At 42.4% G+C, this 25,763-nt stretch overlaps 1 protein-coding gene across 1 annotated transcript in view; it reads right to left on the reverse strand.

Moving 5' to 3' along the window:
• LOC107115033 (sodium/hydrogen exchanger 9) overlaps window positions 1-15,988 on the reverse strand; it is a gene marked incomplete at both ends in the record, with an annotated part of 121,704 nt that extends 105,716 nt beyond the window's left edge. Inside the window, one exon of the mRNA XM_015416643.1 lies at window positions 15,883-15,988. Coding sequence (XP_015272129.1) covers window positions 15,883-15,988 — 106 coding nt within the window. The remainder of the gene's footprint in view (window positions 1-15,882) is intronic.
• Window positions 15,989-25,763: the final 9,775 nt, after the last annotated feature.

Consider the following 25,763-nt stretch of genomic DNA (forward strand, 5'->3'; position numbering starts at 1 on the left):
CATCAAAAAAACCTGTCAGCTAAGTTCTAGTTTTGGAATCCTTATTACTGGCACTTGATGGGCAAGAAGCAAGAAGAATACATTTCTGATTTCTAAGTCTCAGCTGGAGATCCGGCGTTAGCTGCTATATAAAGACAAATCTTTGCCATTTAAATGAGAACATTTGATATAAAGGTGATTGAGGAAGTCAGCAAAGAACTCCACAAGGTCCTTTAACTCAGCAACTTTTCTCATTTTATCAGTACGTTAGAAGCAGGGCCTGAGAAGGAGATCTACAACTGCCCTGCCTTTGAAAAGCTGTCTATTTAACAGAATAGGGAATCAAAGCATAAAAGCATATCACTATACTCTAAAAAGGGAAAGTCTGTCAGGTTTCCACAGTTCTGCAATTAATATTTCAAAGGTAAATCAGAGGCAGACCCTGGCAAAAGTTAATACTTAGGATCCAGTTCCCATCATATTGGAGTCACTTTGTGAAATGTGTTCCCTGAGGAAGTCAAGGGGGGACCATCCATAGACGTTTTGGGGGGCGTCATAAAGGCCATTCTATTTGTAAGGGATTTGAATGGGGCTTAAGCTGCAGCATTTTCTTTGGGGGGAGATGAATGGGTTTTGATTGTATTGATGGTTTTAAGTTGCAATTATCAGCTGCCTTGAGCCACGAGAGAAAGTCAGGGTATAACTAATTTAACAAACAAGTACATTTTTTGGGATTTCAAGGTGTTCTCTGGAACTCTGCAGTCTAATCATCATGTCTGAAATATGACCTTGTTTTCACATGACAAGATGTGCTAGCTCCTTGAGCACTAATATCTGGGGGAAAGCATCACCTCTTAAAAAGGAATGTTCCAGAAATACCTGAATAATCACCAAAATCATAGCTTTTTTCTCTGAAGTTGTGAAAGCTATTAATGATGATATGTTTCACTGTAGGTGTTCATCTCTGCAACAAGGCATCCAGACTATCAGCAGAGGGTGGTTCAACCTTGCAGTTTCCAGGGACTGAGCAGAAAACTGGAGCTTCTGTTTCGCTTCTGGACTCAATGAGTCCCCCTGGGTCCAAGGAGCTTTTGAACGACCCATCCTTATGGTTCCCTTTGCTTCTGGGCTTTGTATCAGCTTTCCCTTTTTCTGGATTTCTTGCTTGTGGAACAAATTGGTTTACAGACACTTCTAATTATTTCTGCTTTTGCTGCTTCCCTCCTCTTGTTCTTGGCCCTACAATTTTCTCTTTCCTTTTCTTGATTTCACCAGTCCTGCTGCCTGTTTCCCTTCATCCCAACTTGACTTGTTTGCTTTACAGTGCCATCCTAAGCAGAGCCACACCCTTCAAAGCCTGTTGACTTCAATGGATGTAGAAGGGTGAAACTGTGCTTAGGTCTGCACTCTTACTGTAATCAAAATTTATAGCCTGCCTTTCAGTAATCCCGCATCCAATGGGGATGATAATAAAACAATTTAAAACAACAGTATGATATCAAAAGATCGATCAAGACTCTAAACTACAACCATGCCAACCACCAGTTAAAAAACAACCAACCAGAACTCACTATCCATAAATAGAGTATACTTCCCTTGAAAAGCCAGGTTCATAGCTTGGGAGTGTTGCTTGTCACAGGTGTCACCTTAGAAAACCAGGTGGCGGCAGTGGCTCAGAGTGCTTTCGCCCATCTTTGATTGGTGCTTCAGCTGTGTCTGTTCCTAGGACAGTTAGATCTAGCCACAGTGAACCATGCCTTAGTCACATTTAGGTCACGATCACATGCACAATTAGCCATGACATAGGTGCAAATGCCAGGTGGATTTAAAGGGTGCGATCAGACACAAACATCTGGGAAGCGCCCCGCACCCATCGGCAACCTGTTTTGCTCTGCCACAGAAGCGGAGTAAAAAGACACTGGGGAAAGTCTGGTAGCAAATGGGTTGCTACGGGCCATGGATGGACTTTCCCCTGTGTGATCACTCCAACGCACTCCCATGGCGTCGGGATGGTCTGATCAGGCCATCCCGACTCCATGCTGTTGTTTCCTCCCCTGTCTCAGTGCCCATCATCACAAACTGCATAGGGAGCCCTCAGTGCAGAGATGTGAATCATCGATCCCTCGTTGAAGCGCACCAGAAACACATGGCAAAAAACAACAACAACGACTCACCCGTGGTTGCGTCTGATCATGCAGTGGTGGGCTGTGCCCACAGCTTCCAAGGACTGTGTGATCACGCAACTGTGGGTCAAATTCCTACAGAGCAAATAGCCTCACTTTCTCCCTGCTTTATCTTGCGCATGTGACCGCCACCTTAGACTGGACTACTGCAATGCACATTACTTGGGGCTACCCTTGAAGAGTGTTCAGGAGCTATAGCTAGTGCAGAACGTTGCAGCTGGACTGCTGGTTAGGGCCAACTATCAAGAGCATGTGTCTACAGTACTACAGCAGTTACACTGGCTACCAGTCCACTCTTGACCACATGCAAGGTGTTGGTTTTGACCTCTAAAGCCCCTACATGCCTTGGGACCAGGGTATCTGAAGGATTGTATTTTTCCACACGTTCCTACCTGGGAAATAAAATCACAGGGCTAAGACCTCCTGACTTTCCCAGCAAATCAAATAATTTTGTCTGGTGGGCACACGAGAGAGGGCCTTTTTGGTGGCCTCCCCATGATTATGGTACAGGTTCCCCAGGGAGGTGTGCCTGGCCCCCTCACTTTCCATATTCAGGAGACAGCTGAAGATCGTTTCATTTAGGACTGCATTTGACTAATTTAGTTTTTATTTATTGGCAGTCCTAACTGATATTTTAAACTTTCATTTTTATATGTTTTATTTATATTGTAAACTGCCTTGAGTGCTGTTAGGTAGAAAGGGACTGGTGGCGGCCCCACACTGGTGGAATGAGCTCCCGGAGGACATCAGGGCCCTGCGGGACCTTTTACAGTTCCACAGGGCCTGTAAAATGGAGCTCTTCCACCAGGCTTTTGATTAGGAGCTGCCACTGAGGAATGTGCCCTAGAACATCTTCTGGCCTGGGACCATTGGATGCTATTCCTACCATTGGGCTGATTTGGAATACCGCCATCATCTGACCCTGTTGGATGCTTTCTTTACCATTGGGTTGATTTGGAATACCGCCATCATTAGCTTGTCTTTTTTATCTGTTAACTGATGTTGTTTAATTTTGTATTGTATTTTTAACTCTTTTAACATTGTATTGTTCTATGATATTTTAATCCTGTTAGCCACCTTGAGCCAGCATGTCCGGCAAGGCAGAATACAAATATAAACAATAAAATAAATAAATAAATAAATAAATACATAAATACATAAATGTTGAAGAAGAAGAAGAGTAAATCACCATTACCAACTTGATTCAAAAGCCCAACAAAAAGGGGGTGTTGAAAGCCTTCGGAAACTTGAAATGAAAGCAGCCAGGTACATCCCAGGGACAGAGTTTCAGATTCTTAAAGTAAAGGCATGAGGAGAATTGTACCCTCCTAATCCCATTGACTTCAATGGATTTAGAAAAGTATAATTCCACCCAGGATGATACTCTTGGTGCTCCTGGCTGAGAAGGCCCTGTTGCCTGTGCATGCCTGCTGGATCTCCAATGGCAGCAGGACATAAAAAAGAGTTTCATCTGATGGGCAATCAGGTAGATTCAGAAAAGGCAGTACTTGGAAATATTCCAGCCATACCCTTTTAAGGCTTTCGCAGTCACTAACATTTTCAATTAGTGCCCGGAAGCAAATAGGAAGCCATGGGGCTAATATATTTCTGGTGAAAAAACCCTATCAACAGGCAGGCAGCAAATTTTTGAGCCAACTGACTTTTCAAAGACAGCCACACATAAGGCTCTATACAATACTCCATTCTAAATGCTGACATTAGAAACCACAACATTCAAAAACCAGTGGGGGAAGATTTTAACCTTCCAGGACTTTCAGCTGCTGACCTAAGAGAAGCAGTTCTCTTACAAAGGAATTTCAAAGGGAGATTAGAATGAGACACTGTTAAATTGCAACTGATAATGAAGCTCAAGACAATGCATTCAGCTAGACTTAATCGAGACCTAGGTTTCCTGTCTCATTACCAATGCTGATTTCACCATCTCTAGTACCCCTCTGCTTATCACACCTAATCTTGTCACTTGCCTGCTAATGTCATTCAGCATCTGAAATCACTCTACTGTCCAATAATTAGGACTCACATTCTAGCTGTATCTAAAGAAGTAAGCAGTGACTCATGAAAGCTCATACCCTGTCACAAATTTTGTTAGTCTTTAAGGTGCTACTGGACTCCTGTTCTTTTCTACTTGTCCCAGCCTGGGGCTGGCGACCCACCCTGTGGCTAGGTTCGGAGAGACATGCTTGTCTGCAGCTGAGGAAGGGGTCACAGCGACATGCTGCCACCAAAGCTGCAGCACTCCTGGGCCCAACACCACAATGCTGGAGCCACCCAAGCTGCCCCGCCTTGGGCGAGTGGCGGTTCACCTCATGGGGGCCTGAGGTTGGAGGCCTGGCAATGGAGACAGGTCTGGTGGCAGGGCCTCCTGAGGCAAGCACCAGGCCTGGTGGAGCCAGAGAGATGCACCCAACAATGCATGCGAGGGCCGCAGCTGGGCACGGTGGCCTGCCAGCATCCCAAGGAGGACTTACTTGGCCAGGGAAGACAGCCTTCATGATGGTTGGACAGGAGCCACAAGCGCTGGGGTGGGGGCCCCTGCACAAAGCAGAATGATGATGAGGGGGAGGAGGGGTGGGGCCAGCCCAGAAAGGAGATGGCGACCCAACCAATGGGGAGAGGGAGGAGTAGGAAGGATGAGGGGAGAGGGAGGAGGGAGGAGAAGGGTGGAGACGGGCTGAAGGAGGGAATAAAACAGGGAGAACACGCCAAAGCCGAGGAGGAAAAGGAGGCTAATCACTGCTAAGGAGACAGAGAGAGAGAGAGAGAGAGAGAGAGAGAGAGAGAGAGAGAGAGAGAGTGCAGCAGTCAATCACTACCTGTTCTCTTCCTGAGTATGTTACAAATTCCAAATACTTTTTAGTCCTGCCATTTTTTTGTCCAGAGTACTAACTTTTCAGATTATTATGCCTGTTAAAAACAAAAGGGCCAACTGGCAACTCCATATTAGTGGAAATTTTGATTAATGGCTTGGCTCTTAGGGAGCATTTTTAAGCTCAACAAATATGGATTAGTTACAGTTCTTAACATATTTTAGCAAATATGATTAAAATATGATGAAAAAAACTTTTAAAGTTAGAATTGTTTAATGATAATTTCTTTTTTCCAATGTGCATTTGAGTGGGAGAGTGAGGTTTCCAATCTACTACTGCAAGAAGAACATTCCAGGTTAATTATTCTGGAATAAATATATAGAATAGCACCTGGAATATAAAAACCCTTGTGTAACAAGTGTTACAGTTATGTGTGTCCCTGTGTGTATAGCATGAAATCCATCTTTTCAGTAGTTTTAATTATAGTGAGTTTCACAAAGAGTTTGGCTAATCTGGATGTTAGTTGCTGGAAAACGTTGTGGTCAAATACTGTGTAATCCTGCACAGAGTTATTTCAGTCCAAATTCATTGATTCTAATGGATTTGTTCTGCAAGGATTGCACTAATTGGCTCATAGGAGTAAATGCACATCTTGGAGAAAAAAGATCTTTCAGAATTTCCAGGAAAAAATGTTTTAGCTACAATTGACACCATGTGTGAGAAGAACAAATTAGATACGGTGGCAAAAAATTTGATCAATTGATACCATGCTGATCCAAAACCTTGTTAAATACAACAGTGACCCCTTGAGAAGTATACAAATATTATTGGACGCCAACCACAATTTAAAAATGATACATTGCTGTTTACAAGAGATAACAGGAGTATTGTCTGAGACTTTACATCACGTAAAAGGTAGTTTTTATTACCACATATTGGGGATCTTGTTCTAAAAATTCCTATAAATCAGTTATGTTATATAAATTGCCTGCTTTAAGGGCTATGCTGAAATATCCCCCTTGGATTTGCTGAGAGCACAAGCTGATATTATATAACATTTGGCTAGAATCCAAAGCACAACTTCTAAATATCTAAGGCAGCTTTGGGCTTGTATTTATCACATGGCCGCCTCTCCCCTCACCCTGTATGGAAACCCATTTTCAAAGTATGCTTTTTGATATGGTGCATGGCCTGCTGTTCAAAGCAAAAGTAAAAAATCCAACTTGGTCAGGCCTACAGAAGATCACTGTATCCTGGCTTTTATTTGCTATAGTTCGACTGAACTCACATTGTCAAGGGATATTCTCTCATATCCTCTTTATCCAATTTCTGCCTGAACGCCAAGAATCCATTTCTGTTTCTCTTTTTATGAATTTGGAATCTTTTTGAATAAATTCTTTTTTGATCAAAGAGAAATCTGAAGAGCGAAAAGGCAGGAAAGAAGTTTCCTCAACATGTCAGAGTTTCATTCTGTAGATGCTACGAAGCAGCTGACAATGTCTTCCCAAACCTTCCTGTGTATAACATAATACAACTGCAAGGGCTGAAGTTACAAAAGGCTGCACTGATTTCTCTTAAAAGAGAAACCCCTCTTTTAAAAAGAGGGGGAAAAATAACGAGAGGAATCAATGGCTATAGCTAAAAAAAGCAAATTTCAAAAAGAATAAATAAATAACCCCCCCTGCCCACAATAACACTAGATTGTACACATGGAGGCAAACCACCTAATCAGTATTGTTTACTCTGACTGGTAGTTGATCTCCAGGGCTCTACTCAAAGAAAGATCTTGCTACCTGAGATCCTGTAATTGAAAATAATACGGATTGAACCTGGGGCTTTCATTACACAAAGCATGTCTAGGGTTGCCGGTACTGACTCAACAAATTCTGAAAGATTTTGAGTGTGGAGTTTGGGGAGGATGTGACATCACTTCCTGTAATGCTCTAAGAATTTTCCCTATTATCTACGATAGCATACAGACACATGGGGACATTCCTAGAGCAGAACTATAGAGAACATTTCTGGCTATTTTTTCCTCCTGCTCCTCAATTCCTCAAGGGCAGGGGATTGGAACCAAGGGTAGGAGTTCCCCCATTGCATGTGGGCAAATGGCAAGCCTAAGCATGTCTCTGTTACTAAATCATGGCTTCTCCCGTAAAGGGCCAACAGAAACAAGAATTACGGAGTATCAAACTTCTTACAGAAATCATATGCTTACTATGGAAAACGTCATGTGCCTCCTCTTCATCTCTCTCCTTTATCTTCTTGTACTTAAAACATGACGTTATGGCACTGTGATGCAAGTTTATCAGTTTCCACTTCACATGATTAGTTACTACTCACAGGGTAGGGAAACTCTGGCTCCAGTCACACGGGCAGGAAAATGTGGGGGGGGGAAGCGTGGCTGTTTGCCCCGGGGCAAACTAACGCAGGGTTAAGCGATCAGACCTCCCGTGGAGGTCCCGTGGATGTCCCGTGGGTAGGGAGAGGTGCCGATCACAGGACGGTCCTACGCGCAACAAAGAAGTGGCGCGGTGCGGCAAACTATTCCCCCCCCCCGTGTACACCAAAAATGTGCATGCTCCGTTGGGTGCTTGTGCGCATCCACGGAGACTTGGGGGAAAAAAACCTTTTTTGCAAGGGGACATGGGCGGGCGCCGGATGCCACTGGAAACGCGATCAGACGCCCGCCCTTGCCCCGCGGTTTCCGGAAACTAGTACCTCCGAGGTACTAGTTTTTTGCCGCGCGTCTTCGGTGGGAAGCCTCGGTTGAGCCATGGGAGTGCTACGCTTCCCAGATGTGCCGGTGAGATCGCGCCCGGAAAATCCACCTGTCTTCCATCTCTCTAGCGTGGCTAATGTTTCGTGTGACCGCAGCCTCAGAAAAATAATGGGTTGGATCCCATGGAACATTTCCACAACAGCCTTTGTGTAAGCAGAAGTGCTAAAAATATACCTCGCAGGCTGCTTGTGCTAACCTACTACTGGATCTAAACTTTCATTTCTGTTTGAGCAAGACATAGTGTGAGGCATTTTTTGATCGACATTGTGGGTTACAGTAGGACTTGTGCTATTGCTTGTACTAGTGGAAGAGTGCTAGGTACAGTAGCCTTTCCACTCATGCTTTGCTGGATCCACCCTAGTGGGATCACAGTTCTATACCACATAATGGGTTGAATCCAGCACAGCAAATTTGTGCTGGCAAAGTGCAACTTTCTACCCTTCCACCAGACAGATATTATGGGGCTGACACTGGAAGAGGGAGCTGAGAAAGTTGTGGTATGCCAGCAATAGTCCCTATGCTTCTGGAAATGCAGCACTGAGTTCACTCCAATGACTTCTCTGTGCTGCTGAAGCCCCCTCCCCCACATTCTGCTGCAAGTGGAAAGGAAATGTGGGTTGCACAAAAAACTTCTGTGTTCTCTGTCAAACTTCTGCTATGCCTTCTCCCAAGGGCACAATGATTAATAAGTAAGCTTCACTCAAAAGTCCCACTTGTCCCTGTAAACTGCCCCTTTAAACTTACTTTGCTGCCATTTCCGCTGCTCCTTCTTCACTAAGTACTTCCTGTTGAGTCATTGTGACATTGCTCTGGCTTTCCTAACTGGATTCTTAGGCTGTGGTCACACGGCAAGTGTACCGTGATTTGTTCCCGCTGTAGATTTGATCGGGGATATTTCTAAGTGGGTTCAGATGATCACACATTCCTTCCCCAACTGCTTGCTTTGCATGACAATGCTCCAGGCACTGTCCAGACAGCTGCACCACCCAAGTGGTGGCGCGGCACAATTTAAAAAAAAATTATTTGCACATGCATGTGCAATGGTGAAAGTCTCCAAAAAAAATCCAACCTCCTAGAAGAAGGATGTTCAGATGACCTAATTGCAATCATTCTGAGAGATGGCTGTCCAGATAGGCAAATTGTGGATTCAAAGCGCAAGTACCCAGAAAGTAGTTGATTTTCCCAGTGTCGGAAAACTTGCTAGGGAACCGGGAGGATCGCGCGAGTGAGCCCACTTTGGTGCAGGAGAAAGATGTGGACATCTGATCAGCAATTTTAAATGTGAGGGGAAACAGCGGTGAAACCTGATCAAAATGACCATGTGACCACAGCCTTAATCAGGTCCCTTTTCCACTGGGTACCTACAACATCACCTGGATCTATCATAGCAATAGTGTGAACAAGTCAGAGCAATTCCAGTGTAATGCAGTGTGTTTCTTTGTCCTAGACACTGTGGGGGAAAGACAGGAAGAGGTCACAGGGCTGCTGTTTTTGGAAACAAAGAAATAATCTCAGTTTGAGCCTAAGATCTTGCTTTGTCCTCTTATTTTCAGCCACTCTGATGAGGGTGGGTGGGTGACAAAATTATTTCATGCAGTGGGATCATCTGAAATGAACTGAGCAGGTGGCTGACAATTTACAGGACACATCCAGATGTGTTCTTGTTTAGATAGTAAGCCATTATATACACATATCGTGTTATCAGGTCTTTCCAATCCTCTTTTCACATAGTAAAGAAGTGCAGGCATTATTTTCACTGTGTTGGTGGGTATACTTCTGGTGCTGAAAATAGACAGAAAAATATTATCTTCTACAGCTCAGACAAGGGTCATGATTTTCCTGAGAGACTTCAGTCAAAGTTCTCTGGAGACAAGAAAAAACAGCCCAGAGAATACGCTGAAGGAGAAGTTGGTATTGGCAGCTTTCATTCCTTTTTATTTTAAGGTGGTCTGTGGAATGGTGGATTAGATTTTGCCATTTCAGTTTTTGTGTAGGCAAAATAACAGAGATTCAGGATTTCTGGTTCTTACACCAAGAACATAAAAGAAGCTATGTTGGCTCAAGCCAACGGCCCATCCAGTCCAGTCTGTATCACACAGTGGGCAAAACCAGGTGACATCAGGAGGTCCATCAGCGGGGCCAGAACATGGAAACATACCTCCTTCGCTCAGGGAGAGAAGGGGGGGGGAAGAGGGCATATTTATATGCCTTTCCCTCCCCCCCTTCTTTTTACCCCTTCCCTCCCTGAGCTTCTCCACAGCAGCAGAGAAACTCAGGGAGCGAAGGAGGCATGCTTCTGTGCCTGCCCTTCACTTTCCCAGCCCTTCCACCGCGGGGGGGGGGGGGGAGCAAAGGGCAGGCATGGAAACATGCCTGGGCTCCTTGCCTGCCCCTCTCCAGTTGCCCCACAGCCATGGGGCCCCTGGAGAAGGGCAGGCAGGGAACCCAGGCATGTTTAAATGCCTTCCTCCCCCCCCCTCCAAACTGGGAGAGGGAAAGAAAGGCATTTAACCCTGGCTGGGCTCTCTGCCTGTGCTTCTCCTGCAGCCCTGGGGCATCTGGAGAAGGGAAGGCAGAGAGGAAGCTTTCCCTGGTCAGTTTCACTCCCACAGCTGACTGGCAGGGAGTGAAATTGAGCAGGGAAGCCACAGGGGGAGGGAGGAGCACAGTTTTATCCAGAATTAAATAAGCTGTGACCTCGAGGCTCTCCTGCTTCCTGCCTGCCTGCTTGCTCATTTCCCACAGTGATCTTGGATGGGTCATATATTCCTATCCATCAGAGTCTCTTGCTGCTCCATAAGAGTCAAGGCTGAAGGAGCTTTTCAGGCAAAGGGAAATGTGCTTTGCCCATTTGTAAAACTTCCCTTTATACGTGGGAGAACCCTGATTGGCGACAAAAGAAAGCCGTATACATGCTTGAATAGTAGCAAGGGAATGAGTAGGTGAGGAGAGGAACTGAAAAAGTGATCAGGGAACCCAGACAGAGGGACTAGAGCCTATCTAGTTGGGTTGGAGGAACTCTCAAGGTAAGGAATGTAAGAAGAGCCATGCTGGATCACACCAAGGACTCATCAAGTCTGGCCACCTAGTGGCTGACCAGCTAATTCTAGGAAGAAGAGGAAGAATTGGATTTATACCCCACCCTTCACTCAGAGTCTCAGAGTGGCTTACAATCTCCTTCCCTTCCTCTCCACATAACAGAAACCCTGTGAGGTAAGTGGGGCTGAGAGAGCTCTGAGAGAACTGCTCTTGAGAGAACAGCTCTGAAATTACTTGTAACTGACCCAAGGTTACCCAGCTGGCTGCATGTGGAGGAGTGGGGAATCAAACTCGGTTCTCTAGATTACAGTCCACTGCTCTTAACCACTACACCAAACTGGAAGCCCATAAGCAGGATGAATATAACAGCACCCTTCCACCTATGCTCCCGAGCAACTGATATAAAGAGGCATGCTACCTCTGGTACTGGAAAGAGTAGATATCCACCAGGACCAGTAGCCATTGTGACTAGTAGCCATTGAGAGTCCCATCCTCCATTAATTTCTCCACTTCCCTTTTAAAGCCTTCCAAAGGAATCACCACACATCTTGTGGCAGCAAGTTCCACAATTTAACTATACACTTTGTGAAGAAATTCCACAATTTAACTATACACTTTTTGTCTGTGGAACGAATGCAGCTTCAATGTGTAGAATGAGGAATGAAAACATATATTTATTTCACTGGTCAAGGGGAATTTGTTTTGTGAAAGGAGTAATCCGTTGTGCACAACTGCCATCCTGTGCTACCTGTCTTAAATCTTAGTTGATAACCTTTCCCTTTCTTTATATAAAAAATTGGTTTCATTAAATGTCTTCCTACTTTCCCCCCATAATGGAATGTACTGTAGCTGAATAATTTGTATGAACATAGCTGAGGGTATGGCTTATGACCACCTGTGGAATGGCCTAAAACTGAACAAGTCAGAAGGTTGGGTTTCTGGATTTTATTAAGAGCTCACTGCCTCTCAACCAATAATTTGAGTTCTGCATCTGAGGATGAAAGATCAAAGCTTTAAGAAATATAGAATCACAGTCCTTGAGGAAAATCTTCAATAAATCTATGCTGGAGACCAAAATAATGTTATGTTCAATAATGTCAGCTACAGCAGCAAGTACTTCCTCCCAAAAAGGAATGAACTTTTGGAACTGACCATCACAAACGGATCAGAGTCCCTTTATCCTCACAAACTCTCCAGCGCTTGCAGAATTATAGTTCAAATATTATTGTCTACACTTTCATTGGACTTAGATGTCACCTTGTCTGCATTTCAAATGTCACCTCCTGTGTCCTGGCACAAACAAATTCCATAAGATCAGCATAAAAACAATCATCCCCTTGGGACATTCACAGAATGACCCATGTTATTTTCTCACAATACTTTATACCTCAGACATGCACACCTAACAACCTGCATCATGATGAAACAACTCCTTTTTCATATCATAGATGGAAAGCACTGTTCAAACCAGGAAGCAAACATGTAAACTAAGGTTACCTGTGGTTATGACTAACAAAATTTTCAACAGGTAATAGTGCACTCTATACAATTCAAGATCTCTCAGTCTAAGCAGTGAAGTTGAAAACCCAATCTTTTTTTAAACTCGGGATGTTCTATAAAATCAACTAGCAGAGAGGCAGATGGTACTAAATGTTCAAATCTTCTCTGATTTTTCATGGTAGTCAACATTAAAAGTGAACAAATGTTCTCTGTTCCATTTCTTTTTATATTAATTTATATTTTTGCTACAGTTCTCTGCTTTTCACTGTTGGATTTGTATTGTATACAAATTCAAACTCTTTTATATTGTCTATGCATGTTGTACAGTTTATATATGCAATTTATACAGTATTTCTATGTACAATGTCTGTCATTTATACATATAGCATATAGTACTCATTTACTGACACACAATTAACACTGAATAATATATACATTTTACGGGAAAAATTCAGTATGAGGATACAGAAGATGGCAAAGAAGAGAAAAAACAACAACCCAAACACGGTCTTGATTGAAATGGAATTTGGCAGTCAAAAGAAGAAGGATGAGAAATCTGAAATCTTCCCCCAAATGTACATAGATTGAAAAGTTAATTTATTTTTCCACATTGGGTAGAAATGAAAATACAGTTGTTGAACTTCCATCTTTCACAAAATTTCTCATTTCCAGTATAAATCAAACTTTTTCACAACATGTAATAGCTGGTAATTTTAATATGCTTCATTGGCCTATTTTATTCTGTTCTTCATTTTTTATTAATATTGTTTTATTATCTGACAAAATTAAAAAGCTTGATATGTTTCTTGGGAGTTGTTGATCTATTGTGAATACTGGAAGTATCTAAAATAATTATGGTTCAGAAGGAGAATTGTTTTTGTAGCTGTAGTTTTACCAAACCAATAAAGAGTATAGCTCCAGTTCTGAAATTTCGCTCAGTTTCAAAATTAGTGAGGAAAGATTAATTTTAAATTAAGTTTAGTAATTTCCTGCTAGATGGGCATTCAGGGCTGAACTGAATGTTCAATGGTGACAGTTTGGGTGTATAAGAGAGTTCAGGGGGCAAATGTTCCCTGAACCTTGGCCCCGTGCTTATCTCTTTTATACTGTTTTCACAAACTCTGCCCTTGCTGCTTGCTGCATTGGCTCTATTTACCTTTTCCCCACAACAGTGGAACAATCTATCAATCTAGCTCAATCAGTCTATCTATCTAGCTGTATCTGTTGTTGGGCAGCCAGTCTGATTCTAGACCAGAAGATCTGGACTTGGTGCCACAAGCCATGGCTGGATGGCTTAGTCTGAGCTGACTGAAATTGAATCTGATGAAAATGGAGGTCCTGTGCCTGAGTCGAGGTGGTCCAGGGTTAGGGATCCCACTCCTGACCAACGAGGCTCCATTGGTGCCAGCACCAGAGGTTAGGAATTTGGGAGTACTCTTGGATGCCTCCTTGACAATGGAGGCCCAGGTAGCAGCCACTGCTAAGTCAGCCTTTTATCCCCTTTGGCTGAGTAGGCAGTTGGTTCCCTTCCTTGAATGCAGCCACTTGGCAACAGTGATCCATGCGATGGTCACCTTGAGATTAGACTATTGTAATGCTCTCTACATGGGGCTGCCCTTTTCCCAAATTCGGAAGCTACAGAATGCTGTAGCCAGGCTTCTGTTGGGTCTCCCCATGCAGGAGCACATCCAGCCTGCATTGAAAGCACTGCACTGGCTCCCTATAGCATACCAAATTCGCTTCAAGTTTTTGGTTCTTACCTTAAAAGCCCTTTATGGTCAGGGGCCTGCATACCTGAGGGGCTGCCTTTCCCCAAATGTTTCCCAGAGAGCACTGCGTTCAGGGTCTCAAAATCGTATAGTCCTCCTTGGCCCTAAAGATGCCAGGCTGGCCATGACTAGGGCCAGGGCCTTTTCGGTGGTGGCTCTGTGCTGGTGGAACCAGCTCCCAGAAGATATTAGGGCCCTGTGGGACCTTTTACAGTTCTGCAGGGCCTGCAAGACGGAGCTATTCCACCAGGCTTTCAACCAAGGAGCCGCCTAAAAACTGAATACTGGCCAAGGCCCTGTCTTCTGAAACCATTATTGACAGCCTGTGCCCTGCTGGCATACTTGGATTATTGAAGCAATGGCTTTGACATCAATGCTGACTATATTCCAGTATGATCGATTTGCCACTATGTCCCGCCATCGTTATATAGTACTGATACTGATACTAGCACTTTATGAACTGGTTTTAAAATTCTCTTGTTTTATCTATCTTAATTTGTACGTAAACTGTCCTGAGCCTGCCTGGCGGGGAGGGCGGGGTATAAATCAATCAATCAATCAATCAATCAATCAATCAAACAAACAAACAAACAATGGCTCTATGGTCCACATCAGAGTCCATATTGATCAGTTATCACTCAGGGTAGGATTGCCTCTGCATGGGGAATATTAGTATATAACGCAGAAATGTCTATCATTACCAATACTGCATTTTCTGGAATCCACATTCCTTCCACCTTGTTAATAAAATCTTTGGTGTCTTTAATATAGGTGGGAATCTGTGGTATAAAGGGTTGTAGGAAAGAATCAATATATTTTGCCAAAGACTCTAAGATAGAGTTAGAAGCAGAAACGATAGGGTGACCGGGAGGCGGAAAGCCCGGCTTATGCACTTTAGGTAAGGCATAGAAAATGGGCACTCTAGAATATTGGTTAACTAAATATTGCGCAGTAGCTGAATCTATATAATTTAGAGCTATAGCCTCATTAATAACTATCCGTATAATTCTCATGATGTTATTAAGCTAATATACAACCATCTGAATCATCCATTCTGTCGGACCAAATCACATCCTGTGGGATTCTGATGAACACATGGATCCTCCAAGAGTCAGCTTCATTATTAGTTCTATAACACTGGGGAAGCTGCATTAGCAAAGCAAAGGTATAACTGAGACCTCAGTCAGGTATCTATCTTAGGAAAATTGCTCTACAAGTCCCACCTTCCCCCAGGAGCATGTCTTGTGTGCCTTCTAAGCAAAAGTGTCTACAACTTGGCCCAATAGGCAGCAACCAACATGAGCATTTATTATATTAAGGAGACACTATCCTGTGCTCAAAAACAAACAAACAAAAACACATGACTATGCCGATTTGTGTTACTTTGTAGTCAACTGAAAATGTCACTTTTGAAAGAGCTCTATGTGTATCTAAGTATGGGGATGGAGTTACTTGTCTTTAACAGGTTTAAATTTATATGTAAGTTTCTGGACTTCAGATCAAAATAAAAAACTTAAACATACAATGTTCTCCGCTTGTACCTGTACAGAGAAACTATAACTCAGTGGGGGGATCTGTAATTAGGGTTTCCCACTAGAGTCTGCTCTGAAGAAGTGCTAGGAAAGAGTATGTTTAACTCTTTCCTCCTTTTTTGTTTTCCCTAAAATTGTATTGGAAGAAAGGGAAACCCTCTTCCCATCTTCAGTACAGAATCACGGGGGGTGCTAATTAGATTTTTAAAAGGGAGATCCTACTCACTGAAAAACAATCACATCTTTCATTATAAAAGTGCTGGTACTTACTATGTGAGAACTATAGCCACAGCATCATTTAGGACACTCTCGCCAAAAAGGAGTGTGTAGAGATCTGTGTCAACATGGAGTTCATGGAAAATAGCCAGGACAGTCACTGAAAGAAAACAAAATAAAAGTGAACCAGGAAGCAAATTTTTTCAGTTTTAGATTGCTTTGAAACTTTGAGGTAAAAGTTACCTAACTGAAAGAAAATATCTGTTAAGTCAAATCTGTTTTACAGTCATAATTATGATTTTGTGCATTAATGAATCCTGTTAAGAAATAAAAAGGAACTTATGTGTCATATCTCCTAGTTTTGGATGCAGCATTCACATTTGTAATTTTCCTGGAAATTATCCTTTTTTTTTTTGTAATAAAGGCATCATACTAATTATTGTGCCTTCCTCATTGCCAACATCTTAACAAGAGTTTATCAAAATGATAAATAGCATTATCTAATATTTATTATGCCTCCCTTATTCAGTTCAGTTCAGTCTTTATTATGGCCCAGAGGCAATCCTCATTCCCAAACCATCCACTGGGAAGGAAGCAGGTGCTACTTTGCTAAAGCAGCAGAAAAGAAAAACGAGGTGTAGAAAAACTATTTATTCTTTCTATTCCTTATTTTTCTTTTCTGCTGCTAGTGTGACCCTGACTTTGTTACTTTGCAAAAACACACACACACTTTAGACAGGAAGAAAATGGAGCACACCATTATCTACCAGGACATTCTCTTGCACAAGTTCTACTAGAGCCAGTTTGGTGTACTGGTCAAGTGCGTGGACTCTAATCTGGGAGAACCGGGTTTGATTCCCCACACCTCCACTTGCACCTGCTGGATGACCTTGGGCAAGCCATAGTTCTGATAAGAGCTGTTCTTGAAAAAGAGCAGTTTCTGTCAGAACTCTCTCAACTCTACCTACCTCACAGGGTGTCTGTTGTGGGGAGGGGAAGGCAATGGAGATTGTAAGCCTCTCTGAGACTCCTTTGGGTAGTGAAAGGCGGGGTATAAATCCAATCTCTTCTCTTCTTCTGCTAAAATAAAGGTTTTCAACCTACAGGTTTGGAATATCATAAACATCTCATCTGGCTTGGCCATAACATTCTTTAAGTTCTGCCTTCCACCACCAAGCTTTCTCTGTTGTGGCCCCGGTATTACAGAACAAGATGCCTCCATTTTCAGGATCTTGGCTCTTTTAAGAAGGCTTTAAAGACTTGTTTATTTAGACAAGCCCTTTATGGTAATTTGCCATTTGTTTTTCAACTAATCATCTCTTCTATACAATTTTATCAATGTTTGAAATTGTATCTTGCTTTTATTTTTGCTCTTTGCTTTGATAATTGTTATTCTGAAGGGTGGGCTATATGTTTCCTGTGTATCTGATATATATATTATTTCTTGCAACAAATGAGTATTCATGTTTTTCCAGGAATTCATTCTGAGGATTTCTAGAACTGGAAAATTACAGTGTATCTCACTGCATTCACTTCGCCACTGCTCACTCTGGGACATAATTGTGCAATGGACTATGTCTCCATAGCAAAGGAATCCCAAAGTTTAAGACTGCCTCCAGGGTTTCAGGTTAACATCTGACATTTCAGCATGGGCAACTGCATTCTCTTGCACTGAAGCGATAAGTATTTCCATCCACCAACCATCATTTTACAAGGGTGATTCTTTCCTCAGCAGGAGAAATTTTAGGAATGCATGATTCAACTTATGGGCCTAATTTCAGTGCTGATTATTGTACTTGCTGTATTCTACAGTAACTGAACAACCTTGAAGCACTTATGGATAGAAGTGGTGAGTGTGCTTATAGGGAGTAGGGGCAAAGGTCCTTATTTCTTGGGGAGAGGAAACTTTTGATAAATATCTATTCTACAGGCAAGGCAAAGGACCACAGTCTCACATGCTTCTGGATGGCTGTAGTTTATTTATCTGCCCACAGATAGGAATGATTTCATATTTCTTCTGCTTGCTATTTCAACCTGAAAACCCTTGTTTAGTTTTTACTTCTCTCTGGTGAGAAACTGTGATTCTTTATTTTGATGTCATTTTTTGTTTCCTTACACTGTTTCCCCTCCCCAAAATATACATGTATTCCATGTTATTTGTGTATCAATATATCAGCACAATCTATTACATCAATATTATACATATAAACAATGTACATTGTATGTATAAATATTGTATATGTTACATATAAAATTGTACAGCATGCTTATACATACTCTATAAATCCAATGGTAAAAAGATGAGACGTAAAACTATTGGCAAACAAATATTTTTAATTAAAATAAACAATATTTGCTCAGACCATCCCATGGTAAAGAATCAAAACATGACGAACAATCAAAACAGTCTAATTTGGATGCAAACCACCATTGTCATCATCACAAAACATCCAGCTTGCAAGATGGAATCTCTAACCAGCACTTTACTATTTTTCTCCATCACCCATATGGTATAAAGTAAATGTATGAAGTGCTTGCAACACAGTGTGATATCTGAATCTGACTGACTCCAAATAATAAATTTGCAACCTATTTTGGATTAATTGAAGCTTCCAAACTGTCATCAAGGGTAGAACCATGTTGAACATGTTACAGTAATCTGGCCTTGAACATGGTCAGGTTGTCTGACTCAAAGTACAGGCCAACTTCTGAGCCAAGTAATGATGAAGGAAAGATTTATTAAGTTTATTAAAACATTTAAAGCTGATTAAAATAGATTTATCCTCACACTCTGCTTAGGATAAATTGAAGGAAAAGAAAATGATGTAAACTGCACTGGATCCCCATTGGGGAGAAAGGCAGGGTATACGTGAAGTAAAGAAATAAATAGCAAGTGGTGGCATGTTCCTCCAGCACAAGAAGCCTTCCTTTGATACAGGAGACTTTTCTGCCAGTGGAAGAATCTACAGAGCTGGAGGACGACTCATATTGGATGAATTCACCACTATATTGGATGAATTCACCACTGGTGGGATGCAATCCAGTGCCACTTTTTAAAACTATTTGATCAGCCCCTCAAACTTTTGCAATGCAATAACCTTGCTCTCTGATTCAAAGAACTTCAAGCATGAAACAGCAACATATTGTGTAATGTGGCTTTACACTCCCCAGACCCGGTCTTGGAAAGTCTTGGCCTCTTTTATTCCTGTTTACAGTGTGTTGGAAAGGAATTGCCTTGTGGTCTGATTGCCTAGTGCCCTTTCCTTTTTTGCCTTCCTCTGTAATTGTGAATTGGCTCTTCTTTATCACTCATTTCTTTGATGCACCTACTTTTGAATATAGGGAGTTGTCAAAACTGCATGCCAATCACGCTTCTGTTGTCGCCATAGCAGGAGGCCTCCCACAGGTAACCCTTGTTGCCTGCCACTGCTCTGAGTAGTAGTGGGAGTAAAAAAATTTTTTTTTAAAAAACTGATATTGCATGGGATGTGACTTCACTTCCAGGAAAATGTAGAAGTGATGTCACATAGCTCTAGGAATCACAAAGAACTCTATGGTTTTGCTTAAAAGTTTCTGATGATTCCTAGACTAATATGACATCCCCTGTGGTTTTTCCCAGAAGGAGTTTTTCCCAGAGGAGTGTGCATCAAATGCTATGATTCAAACCATTCATGAGACTTACAACCAGTGTTCCCTATAAGCTGCGTTAGTGTGAGCTAGCTCACAGTCTTTTAGCCTCCAGCTCACACATTTTTGTCTTAGCTCAGGAAGGATGGCTCCAGAGCAAACTAATTTATGCAGTAGCCAAATCACTCTTTCACAGCTTTAATGCCAGTAGCTCACAAAGTAGAATTTTTGCTCACAAGACTCCACAGTTAAGAGGGAGCATTGCTTACAACAGGACTGAGAGTTATACACAAAATTTATTTTTAAAAAACAAGGAAAGGAGCAGCTGGCAAATTCTTCTTGAGCCTCTATTGTAACAAGGTTCTGTCATAGCCAACAGACCTGGATTCATTGATGAGTCAGATGAAAACAAGAGAAGAGCCTTCCCAGGGAAACCAACCATGTTGAAAAACTATCTTTCTAAAAATAACAGTTCCAGTTGTAATTATAGATTCCTGGCACTGCTAATCAGTCCTCCTACTCAAGGCTTAGCTCAAGAAAGAAAACATCAATAGAGCATTTTAATTACCAAGTTATTTTTTCCGTACCATATACAAATTATAAAATATTTTCCAGCTGTTTTGTATGGATTGGAGAGAAAAAACAGGACAACCCACATCAGCCAAGTTGTTGTAACCATAGAAACTTTAAATTGAAAAAGAGCAATATGATTAGCAACCTAAATGAAGGTATGAGAGTTCACACAGCTCCGAAACAGTTCCGCTTCAACAAACCTTTATTGAGGCAAATGTGCTTCCTTTGCCTTAAATGTCAAGGTGTGGGGGAAAGTACTACAACTATGCAAAGTAATTTTAGACTACAGTGTCAATACCCTGAACATGCTGGTATTCAGAGATGATCTAGCACAGCCTGTTCTGTATGGTGCCATTTCTGAATCCAGGTGGGAAAATCACATTCTGAATGTTCCCTCCTTGTAAAAACAAGTTCTCTCTACACAGCAAAATTAGCATGTCAGAGAAAAGAGTGAGCTGGATCTTTTCTCCCTAACATGAACCTTTCCATGCGCTGGGAGATTTGGCATGGTGGAACATTCAGTTATGCACACACACACCCAATTTGGAAGTGGTACAATATACGAAGGGGTATGAGGCCCCAGATGTTGGTTGAAGCTAGTAAATTCTAGGTCTTCACTTTGCATAGCCATGGTCAGCAACAGTGCCAGTTGTTTTCACTTTTGCTTTCTCTGATTCTCTGGCACACAACTGACTCTAACAATATCTCATCATAGGGCCTTCTTAAGGGCCCAAGCCAGGGTCACCCGCCTCCCGGAACACTACCCCTTGGACAAGCAGTGGGTCCTCAAGGCTATATGCACACAATAAATCAGACTTTGGTAAAACAGATAAGGTTTATTAAATATTTAAAGAACAAACTTAACAATAGGCAACACAGTCTCTAAAGCCTTGCAGCATAAAACAAGAAAGCTAACTTTACTACATAATACATTTGTACCTGGTATTAGATGGCACAGTCTTAAAGTTTCAAAAGTCCAAGGCAGAGGCTTAAGCGTTTTCTGTGTAGCTTTTCATTGCAATAAGAGCTTGGCATAGTCTAGGTCTCTGTCCAGCAAAATCATGAGGTTAGCATGGCTACTCTCTGCCCCCCCCTCCACATGTGTTTTGCTTTCTCTGGGACTACTAGAGAGAGCAAAACACATAAGAACACAACAACATAAGAGAAGCCAATGTTGGATCAGGCCAATGGCCCATCTAGCCCAACACTCTGTGTCACACAGTGGCCAAAAATACCAGGTGCCATCAGGAGGTCCAGCAGTGGGGCCAGGACACTAGAAGCCCTCCCACTGTTGCCCCCCCCAAGCACCAAGAATACAGTGCATCACTTGCCCCAGCCTGAGAGTTCCTATCTATACCTTGTGGCTAATAGCCACTGATGGACTTCTGCTCCATATGCTTATCTAATTCCCTCTTGAAGCTGTCCATGCTTGTAGCAACCACCACCTCCTGTGGCAGTGAATTCCATGTGTTAATAATTATTTGGGTGAAGGAGTACTTCCTTTTATCTGTTCTAACCAACTGCTCAGAAATTTCATTGAGTGCCCATGAGTTCTTGTATTGTGTGAAAGGGAGAAAAGTACTTCTTTATCTGCTCTGTCCCATGCATAATCTTATAAACCTCGATCATGTCACCCCTCAGTTGTCGTTTCTCCAAGCTAAAGAGCCCCAAGCGTTTTAATCTTCTTCACAGGGAAAGTGTTCCAACCCTTTTATCATTCTAGTTGCCCTTTTCTGCACGTTTCCCAATGCTATAATATCCTTTTTAAGGTGTGGAGATCAGAACTGTACACAGTACTCCAAATGAGGACACACAATCGATTTATACAGGGGCATTATGATACTGGCTGATTTGTTTTCAAGACTCCAGCATAGTGCTGGCCTTTTTTATTGCAGTTATACACTGTCTCGACATTTTCGTTGAGTTATCTACTACGACTCCAAGATCTCTCTCTTGGTCAGTCTCTGCCAGTTCGGACCCTATCAATGTGTATTTATAGTTAGCATTTTTGGCTCCAATGTGCACCACTTTGCACTTGGCCACATTGAACTCCATTTGCCATGTTGACGCCCACTCACCCATCCTCAACAGATCCCTTTGGAGTGCCTCACAATCCTCCCTGGTTCTCACCACCCTGAACAACTTTGTGTCATCTGCAAATTTAGCCACTTCACTGCTTACTCCCAATTCAAAATAACTAATTAACAAGTTAAAAAGCATTGGACCGAGTACTGATCCCTGTGGTCCCCCACTGCTTCCCACCCTCCACTGAGAAAATTGCCCATTTATACTCACTTTCTGTTTCCTATTAATTAGCCAGTTTTTGATCCACAAGAGGATTTGTCCTTTTATCCCGTGACTATTGAGCTTACTTCCTATTAATTAGCCAGTTTTTGATCCACAAGAGGATTTGTCCTTTTATCCCGTGACTATTGAGCTTACTTAGGAGCCTTTGATGAGGAACTTTATCAAAAGCTTTCTGGAAGTCAAGGTAAACAACATCTATTGGGTCCCCCTTGTCCACATGTTTGTTTACTCCCTCAAAAAACGCTAACAGGTTAGGGAGACAAGATCTTTCCTTACAGAACCCATGCTGAGTCTGCCTCAATAGTTTTTGTTCATCTATGTGCCTACTAATTCCCTCCTTAATAACAGTTTCTACCAACTTACCCAGTATCAATGTCAGACTGACTGGCCTGTAATTTCCCAGATCTCCTCTGGAACCCTTTTTAAAGATGGGAGTGACATTCGCTACCTTCCAGTCCTCAGGAATGGAGGCAGATTTTAATGAAAGATTACATATTTTTGTAAGGAGATCCACAAGTTCACATTTGAGTTCTTTCAGAACTCTCGGATGTATGCCATCCGGGCCTGGTGATTTATCAGTTTTTAAGTTGTCTTTGGGGGGGGGAACCCCCCTGAACAAATAGGGACAAACGAGTTACAAAAATGACAATGCCCATAGTCTCAAGCTGTCTGGAGTCAGGTGATGCTTCAAATCCAATTAGGGCACACACTCGCTGGGACCCTTTAGAAGATTATGACACTCTCCCTGCTTCCCCCTCCTATCCAGTGGACCACAGGTTCCCAAGAAGAACTAATTACCACATTCTTGACTCCAGCCCTGAAAGAGATAAGGGTGGTGCAGGCAGAAAGGCCCAATTACAGACACATGCAAGCTGGAGTAGGTCCACTAATATTCACATTAACCATTGGGAGGAAACAGAGATGCTTTGCCTCACAGGGCAGAAACATGTTCCTTTACATGTGAGCATCAACTGGGCCAAACTCTGCAAATCCATGTGGGGTAATAATGGATTCCATGTAGACATAATGTGCAAACAGAGTAATTTGGCAGGGATATGGGTAAATGTGGTAAAGGGGAAGAGTTTGTAGCATATTATATGGTTTAATCTGGTTTAGCATATTTACTTCATTTATACCTCACCTTTCTCCACAACGGGCACCCAAAACAGCTTACCAGTTGAGTTATAGTATCGTCATATGCCTGAATCAGGTCTGAGGTCCTATTTGGTTCCCTAGATAGATGTATGAACTCTTCCAGGCGTCGAGGCACCAAGACCTCAGCAGCCTTTCGGGCCACTTTCTCAGACCAACAAATCTTAGGAGTACTATAGGACACTTCTCTTGGTTCATCCCTCAGGACCTCGTGTTCTACAACAGTGAAGGTTAAATTAAAAACCAGAGCCAATGGGAAGTGATCGCTCTCCGGCCGGCCTAGCGGTTCCTTTGACAGAACTGTTTCAATCAGCCAATATCATAATGCCCCTATATAAAACAATGGTGCAACCTCATTTGGAATACTGTGTGCAGTTCTGGTCACCACACCTTAAAAAGGATATTATAGCTTTGGAAAAAGTGCAGAAAAGGGCAACTCGAATGATAAAAGGGTTGGAACACTTTCCCTATGAGGAAAGGTTAAGGTGCTTAGGGCTCTTTAGTTTGGAGAAATGATGACTGAGGGGTGACATGATTGAGGTTTATAAGATTATGAATGGGATAGAGCAGGTGGAGAAAGAGGTACTTTTCTCCCTTTCCCACAATACAAGAACTCGTGGGCACTCCATGAAATTGCTGAGCGGTCGGGTTAGAACGGATAAAAGGAAGTACTTCTTCACCCAAAGAGTGATTCACACATGGAATTCACTGCCACAGGAGGTGGTGGCGGCTACAAGCATGGACGGCTTCAAAAGGGAATTAGATAAGCATATGGAGCAGAGGTCGATCAGTGGCTATTAGCCACAAGGTATAGATAGGGGCTCTGGGGCAAGTGATGCTCTGTCTTCTTGGTGCTTGGGGGGGGGTCAACAGTGGGAGGGCTTCTAATGTCCTGGCCCCACTGCTGGACCTCCTGATGGCACTGGTAGTTCTGGCCACTGTGTGACACAGAGTGTTGGACTGGATGGGCCTTTGGCCTGATCCAACATTGGTGTCTCTTATGTTCTTATGTTCTAACAAAATGGCACATAATAAGGGAAGCACAACATAGTGCCCCTTCTCTAAGGGGAGTAGATATCATACAGTTAGGTGAATGAAGGATAACAATGGGGGGAAAGGAGAAAGGGAATGGGAAACAAGGGGGAAAGGAGGGAGGAAGTCATCCCAGACTGAACTCATCATTGTCCTCAACCATAAACATGGTGGTACATTTCCATCTTACAGGCCCTGTGAAACTGCATCATATCCTGCAGGACCCAGGTCTCCTTCAACAGAGAGTTCCACCAGGCTGGGGCCAAGGCCAAGAATGCCCTGGTTCTGGTTGAGGACCAGGGATCACCAGGATGTTGTTATCCATTGAGTGTAATGCTCTTTGGGGAGTATACCAGGAGAGGCAGGAATATACCAGGAGAGGCGATAAATGTTGCTACAGTTTTGCTGATCCCTATCATTTCTAGAGTTTTCAAGTTCCATAGATAAGGAAGTGATTGTAATCAATCCAAGTAGCATTCAGGTTAGTTTTCTGCCTTTTATAATTTTGTAAGACCATTTTATCAATCCATAACTGATGTTCCTCAGGATTTTCAGAAAATCCCTTTTTGTTCATGTGGTAAAATTGAATTGAGCTGTAGATATTCTTGAATGAAATTCGCTAAAATTCCTGTCAGTAGTTTAAAAGGTTTTTTTTTTAATTGACTCTTCTAAAAAGAAGAGAGTTTATTCTTTTTTTCTTATAGGAAAAAGGGAGGTATATAGTGGGATAAAGAAAAGGTTGGGTGATATTATTATTAGTATGTTAATCTTTTACTAGTACTACACAAATCTTCTTTTGGCTTCTTCTGCGAGCTGTCAGTCATCTTTCATCTTTACCTGTAAAGAAAATAAAATTTGTTAGTGGATTAATAGTGTCCTTTTGGTTTTTGTTAGTAAAGTCTTTTCATGCGCTTTCCGAACTTGTCTTCATGGTTTAGGCAGCCTCCCTTTCACGTCTCTCAGATTGTATGACGGACCCTTTCCTGCTCCTTTATCTTCCGGGGTCTTGACTTCCCCCTCCAAGCCGCTGTCTCTGTCACTGTCCAATTCTTTCCATGCGGCGAGTGCTGCTTCCTCCGAGCTGGCGTGCCTCTTCAAAAAATCTTGAGCTTTGAAGATGGAGTCAATCTTTTCTCTTTTATCCTTGAACTTGAAAGTGAGCCCTTCTGGAATCAACCAGCGGTAGTTAGTTTGATGGTTCTGCAAGAATAGGGTATGCTTTCCTTTTCATTCGAATTTCAAAC

Source organism: Gekko japonicus, unplaced genomic scaffold, assembly GCF_001447785.1.
Source record: "Gekko japonicus isolate JY-2015 unplaced genomic scaffold, Gekko_japonicus_V1.1 scaffold2840, whole genome shotgun sequence".
NCBI lineage: Eukaryota > Metazoa > Chordata > Lepidosauria > Squamata > Gekkonidae > Gekko > Gekko japonicus.